The sequence below is a fragment of the Haemaphysalis longicornis genome, unplaced genomic scaffold (assembly GCF_048455015.1).
Source record: "Haemaphysalis longicornis isolate Haplotype H1 unplaced genomic scaffold, Haemaphysalis longicornis Haplotype H1 scaffold_7, whole genome shotgun sequence".
Lineage (NCBI taxonomy): Eukaryota > Metazoa > Arthropoda > Arachnida > Ixodida > Ixodidae > Haemaphysalis > Haemaphysalis longicornis.
Window position 1 is genome coordinate 120,977,906 of NW_027526422.1, and position 20,836 is coordinate 120,998,741.

Below are 20,836 nucleotides of genomic sequence, written 5' to 3' on the forward strand. Positions count from 1 at the left end.
CTCTAAAAATGCAGAAATTGCTTAACTTCAGAGGTTAGGAGGGCTCCTGTTCACTTGCTCCGCCTATCTCAGACAAACAAACCCGTGAGGTTTCAAAACGGCTATGAGACAATCGAAAAAATGCAAAACCAGTGAAGCAAAATCACCCTCTTGGACTGGAAGCAAATTTCGTCCACGCAGTCGTTCTGGTGTGAAGTTCACTCCTATAAGGATGCCTGCGGTGAAAACCCTTTCGCCGAGCTGGCCGTATTTGCCATGTCGATGCTCGTGCTGCCGTATTCAAATGCCGAAGTAGAGATGAAGTTTAGTCAGCTTAGTAAAATCCAAGCACAGGAACAACTGAAACCTGAAACACCAAACGCCATCCTCGTCGTACGAGCGGGACTGAAGCGACACCAGAAAAGTTGTTTTGATTACGAACTTCCCGCACCAGTTGTTAGTGCAATCGGGACATCTGCAACGTATGTGCAACCAAGTAACCTTTCTGGTCCCTCAAAAGTACCAGCGGTCCTGTGGAGATGGCGTCATACGACGACAGCGGCGACGAAGACCTCCATGTGTTTTTCGTTCACCTGTGACTTCTTTTTTTTTTTCATCAGTGTGAACATTTATAACTTTTAGCCTCATCTGTGATGAGGTTGACCAATGACGACCACCGCAGCACTGAAACCTCAAGTGTTCTGTTAGGCTAATCGGAAGACTTATATGTTATTTCAGCTCTCGTAGTTTTGGGGAGCTTTTAAGATTGATAAAGGTATTTATCATACGAAATTGCACTGTTATTTTAAGTAAAATAGGCCCCAGCGGGAAATTTAGCGGATATGTTTTAGAATCTAGCGGAATCTGGCGGATTTGTCATTGCTTTTTAGCGGATGTCTGACGCCCAGCGATGGCAACACTGATCCTACCTCTCCCACCAACTGCGCCTTGTAATTATTTGCCTTGGCGGCATCTTCGCCCCAGCCGCGAGCTGTCTCCCCACACTTCAATTTTCTTTTTTGCTTCTGGAACCTTTGGCAACTCGCATCACACCTCGCCGACAGCGAGACGCTGGCGCGATGCTTGTGTTCGCCGCGAGCTTTCGCATAACAGCTTACGCGACATCTCACCTCGCGCTCCCCCCTCCTCCCCCAGGACCTTTTGCAACACTATCATTTCTGTCTAGACACTCGGACGCCTTTGCCCGAAGCAGCGTCGACGAAGGCCTAAAATATTGGTTCGGGAATTCAGCCGAAACAGGAGAGCCCATGTAATAGAAACTGCGGCCACGGCTGCGCCTCCCAGCTCAGGCGCGGCGATTCGCGGACGAAGTTTCCAGATGGACAAACTTCCAGACAAAATATCCCAAAACAAGAAGGTCGGTGCTACCACCTTCCCCAGTACGGGATCACCTAGAACCAGATGCCTCTTCGAAAAGTTGTTCTATCACGAGTCGGCTGTTTCCTTGGGGGGTGCCCATGCCGGCCGAAACAGTGAAAACGGGGACGCGGTTCCTTTGTGGCCCGTTTTCAAAGAACTTTGTTGGGCTACGTCCCTGTCTCACTTTCCTGTCTAGGGTTGTTAAACTCGTATGTATATTCTTCTCCAAACACGTCTCCCTACTTGCCCACTCTGGCTTGCATTTTTGCTGGTTTTCCAGATGTACAACCCCCCCCCCCCCCCCCAAAAAAAAAAAAAAAAAAAAAAAAAAAACTGCTTGGCTTCTCTCTTTAGAGCCAAACCGTCCTGCCTACTTTACGGAGAGCCAAATGCGTTACAAAAAAAAAAAAAAAAAGAACACGTGGACATTCATTTCGTGCACCTGTGACGAACTTTCTTACGAGACAAACTGGCCTATGACGAATGATCCTGTCACCAAACGGACGGCCTTTTACGAAATGTAAAATGTGCTGTTGGGCTAGTTAGTGCATTACGAATTACGAAAATTGAACTAAATGGGCATAGAGAGGAAGGAAGACAAATAATGTGCAACTCAAAACTGCGCATTGTTTGTCTTCCTTCCTCTGCATGTCCCTTTAGCACAATTTTCGTAATTCGGCCAATTACGAAACGACCTATGACGAAAGGCCTTTCGACTAACGGGCCGTTTCCCCCTTCGATTGGCCCCCTCGTCGGTTTCTTTACTTCCTCTGAGGCCGTCAGTGACCGCTCTCCCCTCCTGTCCGCCAGGGACATGAGCCACTTAGGCTTTCACAAAAAGGGTTCTTCTTATCGAGGAGGGGGGGGGGGGGGGGGGGTAGGGGTGGAGAGTGGGAGTTGAGTGGTGTCGAAGACGGTACCAAGATGCCCCCAGCAAGGTGAGTCATTGGAGCTTCCGCTCGCTTCTCCGCGCAGGCTTCCGAAATTGCCGTTGCTGACCCGGTGACGCCGTGCCCGTGTGGCGGGCAGGACAGCTTTCGTCAGGGTCAAAGACCGGTGCCGCGTCGCCGATTCTTAGATGTTCAATGCACACACGCGCACACACATACACTGGCCCTGTACAAGATTAGAGCCAGCGCTAGTCTCTTTTAGGGCCGGTTACCAAGATTGGTGGTGCTGGCCGGATGACACGGTACCAGTACATTTCTTCTTGAGGCCCGCCACCTTCCGAAGCCTTTTCAGCGAAAATGAGGCGTCACAAAGGGGGGGTCTTGTTGGCAATGCCTCCGCGCTGGCGCATGTGGACGACTATAAAAGCCCAAAGGTTCATTTAGGAGCACAATCGTACTGTAAGAGCTGGGCGATGCTCCCCCCTTGACTTTCTGTGCTACACCCCCCTATTCTTCCTATCTTTTTATGGCAAATAAAAACCGTTTTCATACCGCACAGTAGTCGCACATTGGCTCCTGCGCCCAGCGGCTCACGGACGCAGTAGTCCACCAACATGGCACATTGGAAACAGTTTTTTTATATTACCCGCGAAGAAAACAAACAAGTTGCACGCTGCAAGCTCTGTTTCAAAACGGTACATGCTGCAGTCGGAGTTTTGTCTAATTCGGCACCTAAAAAGAAAACTCGAGCGCGAGTACGCGCAACGAGAGAAAAGGTTTTCAAGCCAGTTGAAGATAACATCGTCCTCCACTTTATAATAACCCGATAAAACTACCAACATGACTTTCCTACGTTGAGGAATTAGAGGAATGGAATTGAAGTGCCCGGCAATTCCCGGAGTGGGAATGGGGAAGTTTTGTCATTCCGAGGAATTGAAAGGAATGGAATTTAGGCAAATTGCCATTCCCCGGAATGGAATTGGAATGGAATGGGGACGCCCATTCGGCAACACTGCGGCGCAGTGTCCCACTGAGGTAATGCGTGAACTTCGGTACCGTCCGTGTTTGACGCCGACGGCCAGCTTTCGCATTCTAGAAATATATATATATATATATATATATATATATATATATATATATATATATATATATATATATATATATATATATATATATAATTTTGTATGATATTATCCGCCGAAGGAAAAAAAAGGCGAAAAAAAAAAGGAGCAGGGCGGTATCTAATCCGGCTTCGTTATTATCGGTCACGGTTATCGGAAAAGAAAGTGTGCACGTGGGCGTGCAAAACGAACACGTTCCAAGAAAGAGCGCGAGGGCGTTCCACGTTCAATTCAACGGAAAGAATGTAGAGTGCCCGCCAGGCAAGGGAGAGACGGCAGCGGACGTGTTGCCGCAGCGTCGCCCGATCTACTCTGGACGCGTGGCCCGGCCTGTTCCGAGGCCAGAGGGTGGCTACTGATGGTGGTGATGCCGCTACAAGAGTCAATTAATCGTGATTTTTTTTTTTTCCCGCCAAGTTCGAAGCGCATGCTTTAACAGCAAACCAGAGCACCTTGAGCGACGGTGACGGATTTATATACCGAAGCACTGCACCAGTGGCTTCGAGTACACACACAACGCTGCAGGCACCATGTGCAGAGCGCATGCGTGCAACCAGATGGTACAACCGGCTACCGTGAATCGTGACGGGGGTCCCGTTGTTCTAACGGCACGGGTTTATGCAGAATTTCGATTTTGGGTGGGTGTCGGTGAGATGTTTGGGTGGAAGGGGTGTATAAGTCCTTAGGCAGGGTGCTTGTGGTTGCGGAATCTTTTTGGGGGGGTGTCGAAGTTCTTCTGGGGGGGGTGTTGGGGAGGGGGTGTATAAATCCCTGTCTAACGGTATGATAGAAACAGAGCAAGCCCACAGCGGGCAGCTTCCCCGAACAGGTTAACGCACCTCGGGCAATTAGGGCGGACAGAACGGCGGCAGCCGATAAGTGCCTCGGACGGCAGGCACGTCCGTCTGCGCGAGGCGCACACGGGACCGACCCCAGATTCCCAGGGGTACACAGCAAGGCAACAACACCGGCGCGCCCACAGAGTACGACTACTCCCTACTAACAACGATAGAAAAAACGGAAGATGAGGGCTGGAGGCGAATAGCTAGCAACTGTGTTGCATACGTGAAACCTTCGGCCTTAGCCGTGTGGTCCGATCAACCTGGCACTCTATTTTTTCTTATCGCGTGAAGCGTCTGCCAGTACAACCATTCGTGGCAGCGGTGGCGGTGAAGCCCCACCCAGTCAGCCTCAGCCAAACCACGAATGGATGATTCGCGGGAGATCTCGAGAGCTGACAAACGTCCAATCCGTTACGCTCAAGGGCCAGACAAACCACTCATATCATTCCGTCAGGCTAAGTATCCAAGCGTGCTCCGAGTTAGGCCAAGGCTTAGCCGGAACCTGTGGCCGGAATGTCTCGCCTTGGAAACTGGCAAATGGCTAGCAGTAGTCCCCTTATTTTTTTACTGTTTCTCTCTTCCTTCGTCATGCAAGCGTGGCTCTCACATGTCGTCAACCAGTCATCGGCGGGTGATATATCTTTCGAAGCTTTGTGTGGGGGTGGAGGTGGAATTCACATTTTGTGCACTGAAATCTGCCCCAGGTATACCCGAAATACTTTCCATCTGAAAAGAACAACGCCGCTATGCTCCGGACCTGAGCGCATGTACTGTTCACCTGGCTTGGAAGCAGATCGAACGACAACAGCAACTCAGCTATACTCATTTGGCAAGATAGTAAATGTTTTTCCTGGTCTTTTTTCTTTTTTTTTCTTACTAGTTTGCGCCGCGAACAACGTCGCTTGGACCAAAGCTCTGTTCCGAATACAAACACTGAAATACGGGAGGAGGTAAAAGAATAGCCCAAAGCACTCTTTCGTTAGGTTTTTTTTTTTTTTGTTCTTTCTAACACGCTATTTTTAACTACCCGTGATCGACAACGAATTGATCCCTTGACGAAACCGGAAAGACACACGTCACACCGGAAAGATAGTTCTGACCGCGCGAAATATGCGACTGGCGTAGGAACGGGCGCAACGTCATTCTGTTCACGTGAAAGCCCTCTCCGTCACGCATGTACACGCGGGAAGTTTCCAGGAGCAGCGAACTCGGCCCAGAAGGGCAGATAGTGCAGCACAATAATAGAGCAAGCCTGCAACGCACATGCAATTGGGTGCGTAGCAGGGGCCGCCTCAACACCAACTGGGAAAGGCCGGCGAACTAACGCAGTGAAGGCATCAGACAGCTGGTCTCCACCGGGTGCCGTAGTGGAGGGATGCGTTTCAAGCAGTGCGCCTCCATCAAAACACCGCGTCCGTTGCGTTCACCTACCATCCTGTACCTACGACAGACGCGAATTTAAAAAAATAAATGGCGGCGACTTACCTCCATGACGAGGTGAACATGATGGGTAGTTTCCTGTAGAGGGGAAAGTTTGAACTCAATTAGGGTTACACAAATCTTCCCCCGAAACTTCCCACGAGAGAGACGCACCAAGACCGACTCAAAACTAGTACACCCTTGAGAGCCTCCATGACCTCAGTAATGTTACAATGGTTACGACGCCTAATATCATTAGAATCGTTACAGTCATCCTCTTGATTAAGTACACTGCAGGACAACTACTCCTAGCGTGACTTTGCCAAGCCCGTTCCCTGCTCCTTAAAATAATAACGACAATAGTAATCTCCAGAACTTACCCATCGTAGGACAAAACAAAACTAGTTAAAAATGAAAACGGTCACAAAAGTTTCGCGCTTTTATCGCACTTGCCCACCCACGTCCTACCCCGAGAAAGCACGCACAGTCAGAACGTATCGCCGGAAGGTAGACTGTGCAAGCACCATTTTGTAGTCCTCCAATTAGTCGGCACAGAAAACTTGGCGGTTTTAAGACTAAACACACAGCACTTGTTGTTTGTTTGTTTTGCGACCATTTACGCAAATATCCACAACATGATAACTATCCATAACTATCCATAGCCATATTTATTAGAGAGCGATCGGCTTCTACCTTTCGTACAATAGCGCATTTCCCCCCAAAACATTACCTTAACTTCCATTAGTCATAACCTCCATACCACTCGTTCTGGGTATCTACCAAAGTTCATTGCATCTCTGATTTGCGTATTCGTTGCTCATTTATTTTCGATGCTATCAAGGTCCATTCATGCGTACACGTACAGAGGCGTGTGAAATAATGTGCGCACAAACAGCAATTCACACAATATTCCACACATTACAAAAAGTGTGAACAACTACAACAATAAAAAAGGGAATTGCGCCAACGCGCTTATGCGTAAAAATACATTACCCTAGCGTACAATTTCCCCAGAGCGCGATAGAAGAAGCACAGATGTACGACTTAACAAAAAAATGAACAAGTAAATGCAATGAATTATTACTGAGGTTCAGAAATCACACGGGCTTTGCGCTCAAAGCTATGAGGTAGATGACGGCTGAAGATTACTTTACAGCGCCTAAGGTTCTTTCGCACGGGCCGAAGTGTCGACACGCATGGTGTTTTTGTTTGACCCCTTATTAAATCAAAATGCACGATGCAGCCAGAAATCGAGCACAGCGCGAAGCCCTGCGGGCGCCACTTATGGGCGGTTCCATGCAGCCACGCCGGTGCACAAACGAACTACAAAATGCACCTGCATTGCAAGCGGGCGCCATAATTTTGTGGCGACGATCTAAATGACGTGACGTGCATGCGAACGCCTGCGAATGCAGGCCGTAAATAAAGGCAGTCACGAGGAGGAAAAGAAAGTCATCAACGAGGCACAATAGAGGGCCTTCATGCAGCGTAACCAGACCCCAGGGAAAGACAAGGTTAATCTTTCATTGCTAGCTGTTCGTTAGTATTTCCCAACGATGAAACTGGTAGGGCGGCTACGGACGCCTTATACTGCACTTACTAATGGTACGCGAGCGGCGTATACAAGACGCGACTGATCGTCAGTCATTTCTTCAGGCTTGATGGAACCTGAGCGAAATTACGCTTGCAGTGTCATAGAAAGCAGATAGCGCCGTTTGTTACGTACCTGCCCAAGACATGCTGATTATTATTAAAGGAGCCATGAAGAGAAAACACAAGTTTGATTCATTCGAAAGATTGCCTCGTTAGAACCATAACGACACCACTTATAACGCAAACTTCGCTCAAATAAGCTACATAATTAGGAAAAACGGGAATGGTCATGCGACCCACCAGCTCATTTCCCGCAACAGAACCTATGCCGTCACATGGGCTAAGCTCTGCGATTGGCGGAGGCCGGCAAAAGCAAACGCATGTTAGGCAGGGCTTACAGCTTGCATAGCGAGCTAAATGCCCGTGAAACATACTGCACATTCTTTTTATGACAAAGAACGGTGGAGTAAACGGTTGAAGGTCCGAACGAACTCGCAAGCGTGTGCGCCAATGCGTACGAAACTAGCGCGCCGGCCGAGCTCGACATCTCGCCGTCGCGCAGACGAATTTTCGGGTTCGAGGCTCTTCGGGGCCAACGAACCGTTCCAGCACGCACAGCCGCGACCTTGCTTCTTATCGTAATCCCTTCACAGGAGGTTGGCCGTCATATCGCCAACCAGCAAAGGTAAAAATAGAAACGAGGGGAGTAAGGAACAGCAAGAAGCGACGAGATAGTGCCAGTCGTCGCGTAAGTTTCGAATGGTGTTGGTTTGCTGCTGTCGTTACGAGCTCGTTTCCAGTTTACAACCACTGAAAACTTCAGTTTGTTCAGTTACGGCAGGGACCCTTACGTTAGCTCACTCCTGGAACATGCTGGCGCTCGTTGCCGACTTCGTCAAATCGCTCTGACCTTGGGGAAAAAAATGCCGTAAACACCGCGCATTGACGCTCGTATCTTTCTGGTCGAAGCAGAGAGCTCGCGCGAACGGCTTTCCATACACGACACCGGCCAACTGGCATAAGTGATACTGCTACTGAAATTGAACTATTATTAACCGTAATCAAAATACGGCACATACGTACCAGTCTATATTCGTCCGTCGCGACGGGGCTGACGAGGCAGCGGTGCCGACGGCTGGGCGTTCGTCTGTTGTGGCTATCGCGGAATGGTCGCTTTCCCGTCCACCGCGTATCCCACAACTCTTGCCGCTCGTGCACTTAGAAGCATTGAGCGTTATTGTGGTGTGAGGTTGTTAAATGCAAGCCCGAGCTCCTCAGCGAGAGTTTTGTTCTCCGGATCAGGCGATTCCATGACTAGGGCTGCGGGTGCACTAGGTTTTACTAGTATTTTTAAAATGGCCGCCGTCTCGATCGACTCCCGCGTGTGGGTGCTATATGGAGTCGACATACTAAGTATCTGTTTCATGGACCGGCTCTATGACGCCATTGTACACGTCACGGAATGTTCAATTTTAGCGGGAGATTTAAAATTTTGGCTTAAATTGCCTTATTTATCAGTGAATAAAGCATCATTTGCTTCCGGGAAAGCGCTTGGGGTACTATGAAACACCTAATCTTTCGAATAAAACAAACTTTTGTTTTCTCTTCATGGCTCCTTTAACGACCCGTATGGGGCGCAATGACATGTGTAATGACAAGTGTAAAGAACACGCAATAGCTTGCCGATTTTTTTTTTTTTTTTTGCCCAAGCGTTTTCGCGTAATTATTGTATTCCCCAGTTTCTTCCTTTGCGGGAAACTACAGGCTGCAGGGGATACATGCCGCTACTATTTATCCTTGTCGCATTTTCAGTGGTCGCGCTTATCCCTCACGGACCTGTCGTTCGATAGTCAATTCGTAGGGTTTTTTTTTTTTTTTTTTTTGCGACATCCCCCTGAAATTCAACCGTTACTACATATAACCAGTCATAACTTACAGATACGAAATTAGTCCGATCGTTTCCGCCTCTCAAGGAGCTTCCATTCGATACCCGATACGCGTAGGTGCGGCCATTTATACAGTCAAATATATATGACCACACATCGCAGGCTGTAAAACGACCAAGGCGCGAGATCAGGGCCCGCTTAAACACGATTCGCCCTTGCCCCACAAGCGACAGCACTTTTCGCGGAATACACCGAGTCAAAAACACGCTCAAGTGCAAGAAAACACATCCCGAAGGAAGTCTAGCGCAATAACACCCACAACACACACACATAAAAGATGAAAAGTAGCGGCGCAAGCGGCTCACCTTGCAGTCGAGCAGGGCGACCACGTTCTCGTGATGCAGCTCGGACAGCTCCTGCGGAAAGAGAGAGAGGGAAAGAAATGACAAACAAGTAAACAAGAGTGCATACACTCCGTGTGTCGCGCAGGCGGCCGCTTTGTTCGCGCACCTGCACTTCGTCGAGTGGGCCGGCCGTCAGGTGTAGGCGAGTGCCGTTATTACCAAGAGTCGCATCACCGCCCACACCACCCGCCACCCCTATGGCATATAAAATACTACAACAGGAAGAAGCATTAAAAAAAAAAAAACACCACTCGCGGCTCAGGAAGCCAACGGAATAGGCTTTGTACGAATGCCGGGCAAAATAACACGAAAAAAAAAAAAAGAACACGCGGTGTCAAAGCGCAGGAAGAAAACACAACCGGCAGGGCAGCGGAAGCCGGCCGTGCGTGACCGGAATATGCAGGTGCGCGTACACGCTTCATAACAGCGATCACCGGAACGCCGACGCCCGTGGAAAACGCGACCCGGCAGTCGCGCCGCGAGGAATGATTTGCGTGGCTCCGAGTTCCGTGCTCGGAAGAGGGAAAAGAGATGGGCGGGTGGGAGAGAAGAGGCGAGCCACACGAAGGAGCACGCATGGCAACGCATACTGAAGGAGCGGAGCGGAAGGTTTTCTTGATTGCTCGAACCTGGGGTTGGTCCCCGCAGACGTCGCCAGCAGAGGGACAGCTGAGCTCAAGCAACATGTTCGAAACTCCAAAAGTGACGAAAGAGAATCATACATTTAGTCATCTCCAATTATTCGTCTAGCCACTAATGCTGTCGTTGTCGTTGCTTCTCAATTTTGTTGTTGTAGGCCAACGAGCCCGTGACCCCTCAGACTCGTCCGTTATTTGACTTCGCTACTAACGGCGACGTCGAGAAGCGCGGGAAAGAACTTCGGTTCAAAGTGATGGACGTAAATGTAGCTATGGAGAGGGGGCTTGGAGCACGCAAGCGTCTCAGCAGGGTGGGATTCTAGTGTACGGCCACAGATCACGGCGGCGCCTCGGGCACAAGGGACTCACTTCCTAGGGCCGGAAAGTCTCAGTGAGGCGGTCTGGGCGAACAATGTGGAGGCAATCTTATGCCCAGCTAAAGAGTTCACAGGCAGACCGATGGGCATAGCTCGGAAGGGGCAGACAGACGGATAAACTGCTTAAACAGAAAAGCTAGTACGCGGAAAGCGAAAGGAAAACACTAGGGCAATGAAGTAAGCCATATGTGTACATAGACTGTACTGGAATACAGGAATACAAAACGCGAAGAGTGGGTAGAAATACCGAATTGACTTGAGCAAGAACAAACACTCCGAGGACCGGTAAGCACTTCTCGTGAGTAGTGAATGCAGAAGCACGCATTGATGTCCCATTTAATGTCGCAAAGTTCTCGTTCGAGTGGGTGCGTTGACGTCGCCGCAGCCAAATGCGAACTGATGAAACGGCCGTGAGCTACTGCCGACAGCTGGCACCGTTACCGGCCAACCCACTCGGGTGGGTGTGTTGCCAGGCCTATATATATAGAGAGTCCTGACGTTAGGCGTTGTTAATGCGGAGCCTAATGATCAGACGATGTCGTTAGAGATGGCTGAGAAGGACGACATTAAAGCACCGCTGAGGTAACTCCAGGTGTAGTGCCCGTATAACGTATAGTTACGGTCAAATGAAGCGCGAAAACGAAACTATGAATCAGAACACGAAAAATAAAAAAAAATAACATATTGTTCGTGTGGGCGAAATGATGGCCCGCCATAGGTATGATGGCCCGCCATAGGAAAGCCAGATTTCCCAACTGTGTTACCCTAATACACGCCTCGATTTGACCTGCACGGAAAAAAAAGTAACGCTACTTGTCTGTTCAGGTTCATATTTTCGTGATCGCGTTTCGTTCGTTCACGGCTGTACATCGTTATTACAAGGGGAGCATTGAGCGCGTACTCAATCCTACGGCGAGGTGGCAGTGCACGTAAGGGATGTCAGTATCAGTCAATGAGCGCATCACGATTCCCGCTCTAACGACGACATTCGGAGCGGGCACCGAATAAGTGAGATACCTGCAACCGCGGTCACCTTTTCAAGTCAGCGGGGCTAGCGACAGTACATCTGCTTCCCATCCGGATCCCTAGCGACGCGGCTAAGCGGCCGGTGTTGCGCGCGCCGCTGGCACGAAGCCACGGAGTGCTGACGCACGCGGAAGGAGAATCCAATCAGGGTGGAGATTCCGTCCCGGGACGACGGGCCCGATACTGCACGCACAGTGCGCCGCCGAAGGAGGGCTGCCGGAACGACAGCCATTGTTTCAGCCCCCCCCCCCCCCCCCCCCCCCCGCGAACATAACCAGCGAAACTCTTCCGCGTTCTCATTGCCGAGGCAAACTTCTCGGCAAAACGAGGCACCCCCCCTCCGTTAGCAACAACAATACTTCACTGCCGCCGGCAAAAGGGCGCGCGGGTTCTGACCCGTCCCGTAGCTTTTTGCCGCTCAAGGCCGCGCGGGATGAATACCCGTATTCAGACGACACTCCGGAATCGCATCCTCCCTCTCCTGACCTCTACAGGAATTAAAGAAAAACTCAAAGTTATTTCTCTAAAGTCAACGCAAGCGGTAGCGTTGGAGCAGCTCGGTTATTCTAGGTGACTTTTTTTCCTTTTCCTATTTTAGTTCCTCCTTTTCTTTTTTTATTATTTTGTAAGTACCACCTTTTTGGCGTCGCCCGCATTCGTAGCTTAGCCACCAGTTCGCAGTCAACGAACGCACACTGAGCTCGGCGTCGTTTACGCTGTTGCGGATACAAGGGCCAGTTGCCATGCCAACGGAAGAAAAAGTGACACGCGGCCGTAGTGGAGCGAATCAAAGCTAAATGTCCTCTCATGACAGAGCTGATAGAAATCAGACACAGAGTTAGTAGACATTCCATAAACAGTGAGATAGATACCGGTAGGGTGCACACAGAAGCCTGAAAGCGGACAGTTCCGTTTTCGCGATGTTCCGGCGCAAACGTAAGAAGCACTGCTGCCTTGATTCAGACAGAACTGGCGCACGCATGGTCACGCTCACAGAAAAGTAAAATGAGGAATCCCAAAACACTGCCCGCTTTCTACACCACTCAGGTAGCGGAACGACAATGAACAACGAAAGGCGGCGTAGAAGAGGATAAACAGTGGAAACGTCTCACCGCAAAGAAATGTTCGCAAAAGCAAGTATAAGGGCCCTTTGCACCCGCTCTCGCCGTCAACCGGGGCACAAGGCCAGGGACGGCCAAGATTAGCTCCTCGGCGTCCCTCTTTTATCTCGCCCAGCAAAGGCGCGTTATCTGCACCGCAGGCTGCTACACTCATTTGCGCAACTTGATACGCCCGCTGACCACAGCCTGCTGTCCACTTGCATCAGCTAGCAACCGGCGCACGCATTGCTTCATGCAGTCACGCGGTGTCCCTCTACCTTGCTTCTCTCTCTCTCTCTCTCTCTCTCTCTCTGAAAGGAGGTGGACGTCGATGTCAGCAGCCTGTTTAACGATGGGAACGGCGAAAGGGAAGCGTTCCGTGGAAAGCAAATTGTATCTCGTACGGTTCGCTTCCCTCCCTCTTAAACGCACGCCCCATTAGCCGCTTCCTTATTACGCAATTCCAGCGCGTGTGTGAGCAGGCCTAAGTGTTGCGCGCAGCCTGCAATAGCGCTGCTGTCATTGTTTCCCTTCTACGCGCTTCCTACAGCAGGAAGCATAAGAAGCAGCCATAGAAGATTAACAGATACTGCAAACGTGCGGCGCATTGCATACTAACTGGACGGATCCTGCAACAGCGATCAACGAACCAGCGGAGATCGGTATTCCTTCTTAGGGGAACCGAGCCAGACTCAACAACCGCGCTTTCTTTACCTACCGACCCAGTAGAGAAAGAGCCAAAAAGGACTCGAAAAGTCGCTGGACCGGGTGCGAGACCCCGCTCACTCTGGCGACCACACATTGCATTATAGCTGTACTGTGACTGACATATCCCTTCATGCGCACATATATTACGGTGAACGTGGTGGACAGCACGTGAAGAAAACATGAGAAGGGACAGCACGTATATGCTTTCGCAGGCAAACTGACGAAGCACGTACAAACAGCCCTTCATTGTAAAACGTCATCAACTGCGCTCAGCCCGGCTGTACAACGATGAATGGACGATAGAAAACAGACACCGAAGTCAATGCCGCTCCATGTGGAAACGCTCGGTGGCTGAGTGCGTCTCTGCTGCCGTCGCCTTACAATCGACGCCCCAGCCTCGCTCACGCTCGCTTCCGCTGCTCCGCCTTCAGGTAGGTAACAGCTAGAGCACGCGCACAAACCACCGTGGGTCGTTGGACCTGCGTCGATCTACAGCGAAGCCCATTGTTTCTCCACATCGTACCGTCCGCCTTGCGGCGCACGCTGATCTAACCATTCCCTTCTCTCCAAACTGATCGTAAAGCGTCTACCCGCACGTCGACTTTGTTGCAGAAGAAGACGCTGTGCACAGTTCAAGGCCAGATTCGCCGCGGAAATGCATCCATTGCTTCCCCTTCCACAAGGCATTTCAGTTGCCTGAACACTTCGACTCAACTCGCATCTGTACTCGGATACGCTTACTTGCTACACATGCACATGTCGTGAACAGACGTCCATTTCTAGGACACCACATCTCAGATACCCTGGCAGCAAACACGTGAACAAAAGCGTTGAAAAGCAACTGACGATCTTATTACGTCGGTTCTTATTCTTTTTTTATCTTTAGCGAAACATCCCTGTTGCTGCAGGGCAAGCAGTTGTAACTTCATTTTCCCAACTCTACTAAAGCCTTCCGGTAGCTCCCACCGGCTGAATCCCGAACCGTACCAACCGATAGAAAAAAATAATTGCCAACTGCACTCTGTAATCAATTTCTCGGGGCGTGAATTCGATGCGTGCTCGTTTGCGTTTCGCTAACTGAGCATTTAAAATTTCAAACGGGAAAGCGAGAGGGAGACGTCCCGCGGCTGCGCAATTAAACCGCGGCTCGCTCGTTCCTGGGCGATTAAAAACGAATACCACACATCAAAACTACTCTGCGCAGCAGCACACAAAAAAGAAAAACCTGATCCCCCGTTCGATGGAGACACAGGCAATCATAAACCGCACGCACTGGCTCGCGTTCCACACGAAACGCGTTAACGTGGTACTAATTACAATAATCATAAAAAAGAAAAACAAGAGTTGCCGGGCCACGTTTTTTTTTTTTTTCGGAAGCTCGGTGTCAAGCAAGCCCAATGAACTGCGTGCTCCAAACTTAACGGTCTCCGCGGGCTAATACACGTGCGTGGGCTTCATCAGGCGTGCAGGCGAAATAAGCGGGAAAGGAGCTAGACACGAAGGAGATTGCGTGTCAGCTTAGCATGATGTTTATGTGCGTGCGTGTGTGTGTGCGCGCGTGCGTGAAAAAGAAAAAAAAAAATACCACGGGAGCGGTGTCAAACGCAGCCATCAAGCTGCTAAACTTTCTAACCTGCAGCCGCGTTCGCTTCAAGTGTTCTTCTTCTTTTTTTTTTTTTTTTTTTGCGACATAAGGTTGGTACGGCATCACCGCCGGATTTCACGCTCCCACCTGCGATGTGGTTCAGCAGTCTGGCAAGGCCCAGGGACGCGCGCGGGCGGAACGACTGCCGTTTCTTTTTTATCCTGTTTTTACATTTATCGTGACTCTTTCGCCATCGATCAACATTGGCGCTGCCGCACTTGTGACGCCGCCTCCTTTCTTTTTTTTTTTTTTTTCGTAACGCTCGGGTCGACATTTCAAGATAGGGAAGAAAAAAAACAGACATAAGAGGGATTATTAGGAAATGAAAAAAAAAAGGGTCCCGCGACACCATGGTTTGTTGCTACCCGCACGGTAGAGCCTTGAGAGCTCTAGGTTCTCGTACCCGGAAGGGAATTGAAAATACGGAAAAAAAAAAAAAAGGGAAGAAAACGAGTTGGGATTCTGACGAAATGCACAGCCGTGAGTTACAAGAGAAGCTACAACGAATCATGAGGATAACCATATGTGCGTGTAGATCTATTTAAAAAAAAGTAGCAGCACAAAAAACAGCCCTTCATAAAAAGAAAAAGGAGAGAGAGAAAAGAACGCAAGAATAGAAGAGGCGGCTAGGCAGCGGGGCGTCCCTCGTAGGGTTACGTAACAACAAATCCATAAACGTCTGTGCCGGCGACGACCATGAGAGAGGCGTGCACATCTACCACACAGGCAGGAACGCAAGCTGCGCGCCGTCACGCTGTATCCAACACGCAAAAAAAAAAAAAAAAAAAAAGCGAGGACATTCGCCCAATCTGCGGCGCACTTGCTTGCAGCGCTGTCAGCCGGCACAGGAGGCCCTTGGAAACAGTGGCGACGCAATTAAGGACGGCAATTAGCAGGCACGTGTCGCGCTATGCTCCCGGTCCCGTTTCGCGAATATGCTTCTTTCCCGGCGTGCCTCCAGGAGGAACGCAATTACGGCCCTTGACAAAGCCTGGACGACGCATGCGCTCCAACAACAACGAAATCTCCGGATGAATACGCTATATATGTGGCATAAGCTCGCACGCGCGCGTGGACGCGCGCTCTCGAAACGCACCCGTCGAGCCTCCTCAAGCCGCGCTCAAGACCAGAGAGGAAAAACGGTTACTTGCACCGACATTGTCGCAGCACGGTGGCCATAGGCGGCAGCAAGCGCGGCATTGAGTCCCATTAACTGGAAGTAAGGAAGGAAAAAGGTTCGCTCTAATCCAGCAAAGGTAGAGATAATAGGACACCTAAACCAGTTCAGTCGTGCACATTGTCTATTCAGTTTAACGGATTAGAATATAGGACTAGAATGCGAACGCCGTGTCCATAACATTTTCCTCCGTTCCAATTTACGCGCGTCTTTCACGAGCTAAACTTGTGCGGAAGTGCCGCTTCCCTCTCACAGTCCCCGCCGTGGATCTGTTGACGTCAGCTATGACGACGCACTTTGAAATCCCCCGGGCTTAATTTCGTATATTTCTAGCCCGTTTTACATGCAGGTGTGCGTAAACAAAAAAAAAAAATATTCGATATCGGTCATAAAACGGATGAAAGTCGATAATTTTGAAGAGTGCGATAGCCTGAATACACAACAACCACTGCGACGCGATTACGGTAGTTGGCGCGGTGGCCTTGAACGGCGTGTTACCTATTCTGACGCTAATTGCAGATTAACTCAAGCTAGAAACTTCCGCCGCGCAGCTTAACAATAAATCACAGGGTCGAAACCGGTACAGTGCAGACACGATTAGCGCTTGGACAAATTCACTTCACTGTTAAACGAAACCTGTACCCGCAAAAAGCGTCGATGGCACCCGGCCGCCGTAAGCGAAAAATTAAAATTTCGAGAGTTGTCGTTACCGATTCCGTAGTACAAAGGACGCAGTCTTCTTTTCCTATCTACGCTCCGTCTGTGCCCCTCAATGAACTGTGCCCCTGACTGTTTCAACGGCGCATGCAGACGTTAGCAGCTGAAATAGGATTCACCCCATTTTCATCAATCACTGACTCTCGTCAAGCACGTGGCCCTGTGGCTCATCAATCGACACCTGTCTTTCCACAGAGCGGGATGTACGCCACAAACCTTCGCTTCGAGAAACAGCCCTCCACTCTTTGCCGCTCTAACACGGATTAAATAAAGGTACAGCGCCTTTGACTTACTCCAACTCGAGAAGACAGGCTCTTACAGCTAAGGCCTGCTGTCTGATCTTAAAAATTCGACACGTAACACGACGCAGGTTATTTTGAGCGTGTCGACTCACGTTTAATAAGTGAGATGTAATTTAACCTCGTTTAAGCCTGTATTTTGTTTCTTCACTGCAAGCGAGGAGTCAGGAAACAACCAGGCATCTCGTTGTTAGCACGGCTACGCCAGGGCTCCGCACACTGCAGCGCGAGGCTGTGAGATATCCGGCGGGAGAGTTGCACCCACCCCACTGCAATGAGCTGAAGGTCCGCGCAGAGCTCCGTGCGGGACCGAGCGTGAAGGAACGTTTGCCGACGACAACCAAATGAGGCAACGCCGCCGAGGGCGCGCCATGGAAGACGACAAGGCCGATACAATGTGCCGCTCCGCGGTTATGCAACCACGACTCTATTGTCTGTGGAGGCAAATAACGCCGCGCAGGTCGTTCGCGCGCGAAGATAATGACCCGCCTTCCTTGATTTCTTTCCCTTAGACATCCTCGCACGGGTGTTACGGGGCGGATTGCGTACACACTGCCTCAGGGCTTTGCACGTTCGATCGGGTGGTCTTGTCGCAGCAGCCCGCAGTCGACCCCGCTGTGAGTGAAGAGCCCCGTAGCTGCAGAAGGCATCCAAACTAAATTGGGTGCATTTAAAGAAGCGAAGGCTTACGTTGCTGGCACGCTCCCGTGTACATATATGTAAATAATACAAAAAACGTTTTCGACCACCGTGACAAAACATCGCACGAAGGCTGGTCCCTCGGCCGACACGTTATTAGAAAGGCTCTTTTTTCACGCTGGTCGAAAACGTTTTTTTGTATTTTTCAACCGGAGTCCAGGAATACCTTCTTCTGTGTATATATGTACATTCTCTAGAAGCACAGATTAAAACACTCAGAGACAGACAACAGCACAGAATTCTCAGTTTGATGTGCTTTGTGTAAGCTCTGGTAGACTTAATACACATCGACAGCTAATATGGTTCCTGAGAAACGATGTTGTAGGCTAAACGCTCTGAGTTCAACTTAAATTTGTAGTTCGGATAGCGCAAAAAGAAAATGAAAAAGAAAAAAACTGACTGCACTACAGAAAATCCGCCCTCCAATACAAGAAATTTCCACTGTTTTCTGTTTGTTGAGGTGCGACAAATCCGACGCTACGTGGGCACCTTTGAAGTTCAAGCTGGACATCCTCTCTGACGATTCTGCCCCTTCCATCGCAGCTGCCGCGCCCTGTTGGACACGGCGACCTCTGTACGCGTTCCCTCCCACTTTTGCTGGGGTACAGCCAACAGCTGCGCAAACGTGCGGCGCCCAATAGCCACGTCATAAATTACCGCCTTTACCTCCCTTCGACGTCACACGAGATATCAAAGTGCCGCCGAGTCAAGAGAGAGAAAGAGAGAACAACTTTATGCTGCATAGTTGCGAGCTCGGCGCACGGTGCCGGGTGAAGGGCCAGACATGTGCGGAGAGCGATGCGTATCGGCGGCCGTTTTTCCTCCCTGGACACCTCCCTGGACACCGGTACTAAGGTGGCTAGAATGCCCACCCTACCGGTACGGCGGCGGTCAAGCGGGATTCACACGACGGAGGAACCCTCTCTTTTTGGCCCGCGGGACCCGCTCACATGACCGGTTTTAGGCTCCGCCCCTTGGTGGGGATAGCCCGCGGTGGCTCCGCGAAAGAAAATGCCTCCGCATGTTTTCGCTCGACGGCGGTGGCCCTCGGCGGGGAATGGAACCTGTTCCTCGGCGCTGTCGTCTGCTAGTCACTCCTCGTAGCTCCGCACGTGTGGATGCGCCGCCAGGCCGGATAATCCGGTCATTTGCTGTTGACGTCACATATCCGTCCGCCTCCGTGAGCGGGTTTCTCCGCCGTGTGAATCCCGCTTCAAGAGCATCCACGAAGGCTACGGGACCGGTTTTGGAAAGGGAAAAAAACGCGCGCGGAAACGCGTCGCTCTCTGCGTATATGTCTGGCCCTTTAAAAGGGCTACTGAAGCACTTTTAAAACCGGGCAAAACTGTACTTTTTACAATTATTACATTGGTCAGTTTGCTCCTCTAAAGTTTTTTTCGTCATTTTTAGCTTGGGGACAGCGGTATTCGTTGTTAAAGTTGCCCTACGCCCCGCCCACTGCTTCCTGCCGCATCGCCGGAAGAGCGAGAAACTGAGAGGCAGCGACCGGAAGTAGCGTCATATTCGGATGACGGCCAGCGACGTGCGCCGTCGCTTCGCTGTGTCCCAGTTTTCTGGGCGAAGTTCCGAATTAAGCAGGCGTGTAATCTGCACTGTATTAATCATCATTGTCTTAAGTTGATTCCGCGTCGATTTTTTAACCGTAATGCTACTGTGTGATTCCCTAAAGCGACTCCTAAATACTAGAGATTTCCTACCCGAGCGCCCGTGGATACTACATTGCCTTCACGAGTAGTCGCGGGGCCGGCCGTGTCGTGGGCTGCTCTGTGCTTCATACGTGAAGCGACGGGCTCAAACAAATACGGAGGTATCCCAAGTTTCTGATCCATTATTATAAGGGAATTAGAAAATTTTTGGGACCACAGCGCTCTGGGCTTCCCGAACTTGCTCGTTTTCCCAATCAACGTTGTTGGCTGTGACGACAGCTTAACTGAATAGCTAGATTTTAAGAAGAAATCAAGCAACCTGAAAGCATGAAGCATTTTCTGCGCGCGGAAGCGCTCCGCACCCTCGCCGGTCGTGCAAAGCCCGTACGGCGCACGAAACGGCTCGCACGACACATGCCGCGGCAGCGACCGCTCTTCGCTGCCGTCCAAAATCAAGGCCGCCGCGAAAAGCAAGGTAAACGTGCAAGAGAGGATGATAGTGTGGTGAAAAATTCTGCTAGGGATTGTCATCCAAGGTGATTTCGAAAGAGGTGATCGAATTTGTATCGCGATGCGGAGCGCCGTCCGGTCGCGGAGGCTCGTCGACGTGCCTGCCCGAGCAAGAGATGCGGCGAGAGGCCGATGGATGGCGTTACCTGCGCGCAAGAATGAGCACAGCACCGATCGCTAGAATGACTATCAACCTAGGAATAAGGTTCCACATGCCAGAAAGGGGATGATAATGTGGTGAAAAACTGTGTTAAGGGTAGTCATTCGCAACTGTAGAGATAGCGGCGACCAACTATCTCCCTTGGTGTTAAACCTAAAGTTCCCAATATCACCGGCGATCCGTGCAACCTGAGCCGGCTGGAGCTGTTGGGGAAGGCGTTCTGAAGCTCGTCGGGGACCAGCGTGCTGCGCTTGGGTTCCTCTACCTTTTGGGGGGCGACCAACGTTCACCTCCCCTATTCTAAAACATGCGTATGTGCAGCAATGCCACGTTCCGCTGACTGGCCGAGCAGCGACCCGGCACCAGCACCTCTGCGCGACGCGGCGACCGGCGGCTGCCGCGCTGCCTGTGCGCATCGCAGGCCGCTGCACAGAGCTTGTTGCCGCCTCTTCAAATGTAAAAACAAAGTTCCACATTCGAGCATTGGGATGATGGTGGATTGAAAAATTGTGCTAGGAATTGTGGCTAGCGCTGGTAGGGAAAGCGGCGAACCAATATCTGCGCAACTTCCCTACACCAGAGAAACAAGTCGGCCATGA

At 50.5% G+C, this 20,836-nt stretch overlaps 1 protein-coding gene across 1 annotated transcript in view; it reads right to left on the reverse strand.

Moving 5' to 3' along the window:
• Positions 1 to 20,836, reverse strand: part of Atg1 (serine/threonine-protein kinase unc-51-like protein Atg1) — a 135,315-nt gene that overhangs the window by 88,644 nt on the left and 25,835 nt on the right. The window contains exons 3-4 of the mRNA XM_077678858.1: positions 9,476 to 9,526; positions 5,698 to 5,730 (exon numbers count right to left, since the gene is read on the reverse strand). Coding sequence (XP_077534984.1) covers positions 5,698 to 5,730; positions 9,476 to 9,526 — 84 coding nt within the window. The remainder of the gene's footprint in view (positions 1 to 5,697; positions 5,731 to 9,475; positions 9,527 to 20,836) is intronic.